Source organism: Phalaenopsis equestris, unplaced genomic scaffold (genome assembly GCF_001263595.1).
Source record: "Phalaenopsis equestris unplaced genomic scaffold, ASM126359v1 Scaffold204115, whole genome shotgun sequence".
Lineage (NCBI taxonomy): Eukaryota > Viridiplantae > Streptophyta > Magnoliopsida > Asparagales > Orchidaceae > Phalaenopsis > Phalaenopsis equestris.
The window spans coordinates 1-1,139 of record NW_018223694.1 but is presented as its reverse complement, the minus strand read 5'-3'; the positions used below and the strand labels follow the sequence as shown (position 1 = coordinate 1,139).

Below are 1,139 nucleotides of genomic sequence, written 5' to 3'. Positions count from 1 at the left end.
TGGGCTCTTATTATACTTTGTAGTAGTATGTGTAGATTCATTTGACTTTTGTATGGGCTCTTATTATACCCTTAGTCTCCCCTTAGTCTGTTTGGGGCAGCTGCAGCTTATCCAACTTCTGTTGAAAACCGCTTATCCAGATAATCTGCTGATGAGTAGCTGATCCAGATAAGCTGTATGACTGTTTGGTTTGCGCTTATTGGAAACAACTGATTCTGGAAAATTGATCATTCTGCCCCTGTTCTGAATAAACTGTTTAGCTGTTTGGTTAGTGCGTTTTGTAAACAACTTATTTGTAAATTTTTTTTAATTAAATGAATAATCTGCGCAACATAATTTGTTATTTTCTCAGCAAATTTAAAGATAACTGCTCAGACCAAAAAATGTTCTTGAATTATTCCTATAATTGATATTCTCGTCGCATTTATATTATTCCCACAATAAAAAAAAAATGTTCATGAATACAAGAGGTTATCACTCATCAAATTAATTTCCAAATATATTTAAGCTACAAAACATATCATAATAATGTCTCCAACTACATATACTGCAAAGCATAAAATCAAATTTATCTTTATATTGCATAAAATTAAAACGATCTAGCAGGCGATGCAGTCTGTATGAAACCAACTCAGCAAGAAATGTAGCAACCATAATAATTCTTTTCAAATCAGTTCCAAATCAGTTAAAATAACTCAAGTCGCTGTAAAAGTGAAATGCCATGGAAAACAAAGAAGATATACCTGTAGCGAGGAAAACCGAAGAAGGTTATAGAAAAACCAAAGAAGGTGGAGGAGTGAAGCCCGAAGAACCACTTCGAGAAAGAACTGAATTCGTAGATGGTTCTCCGCTGCTGGATTCCGGCGATGGATTCTCTGTTGCTGAATCCGACGTCGAACGGCTGTCACGGGAGTGAGAGGCGAAGCGTTGTTGGATCTGGCGTCGAACGACTAGGTTACGGGAGCGAGTGGCGAAGCCCTGTTGGATCCGGCGTCGAAGGGCTTGGTGACGGGAGAGGCTGAGCTCTGCTGGATCCGGCTTCGAACGGAGGTCACGGGAGCGAGAGGCGAAGCGCGACGTCGAACGACTAGGGTCACGAGAGCTAGAGACGAAGGAAAAAGAGGCAAGGTCACGGGAGC

The 1,139-nt window shown here is 40.6% G+C and overlaps 1 protein-coding gene across 1 annotated transcript; it reads left to right on the top strand.

The window, feature by feature from the left end:
• Positions 1-453: 453 nt before the first annotated feature.
• LOC110036235 lies at positions 454-1,015 on the top strand (the record flags this gene model as incomplete). Its single annotated transcript, XM_020740629.1, is given in 1 exon segment — positions 454-1,015. A coding segment is annotated over 1 exon segment (176 nt), but the record flags the coding sequence as incomplete, so codon positions are not given.
• Between the last annotated feature and the right edge of the window lie 124 nt (positions 1,016-1,139).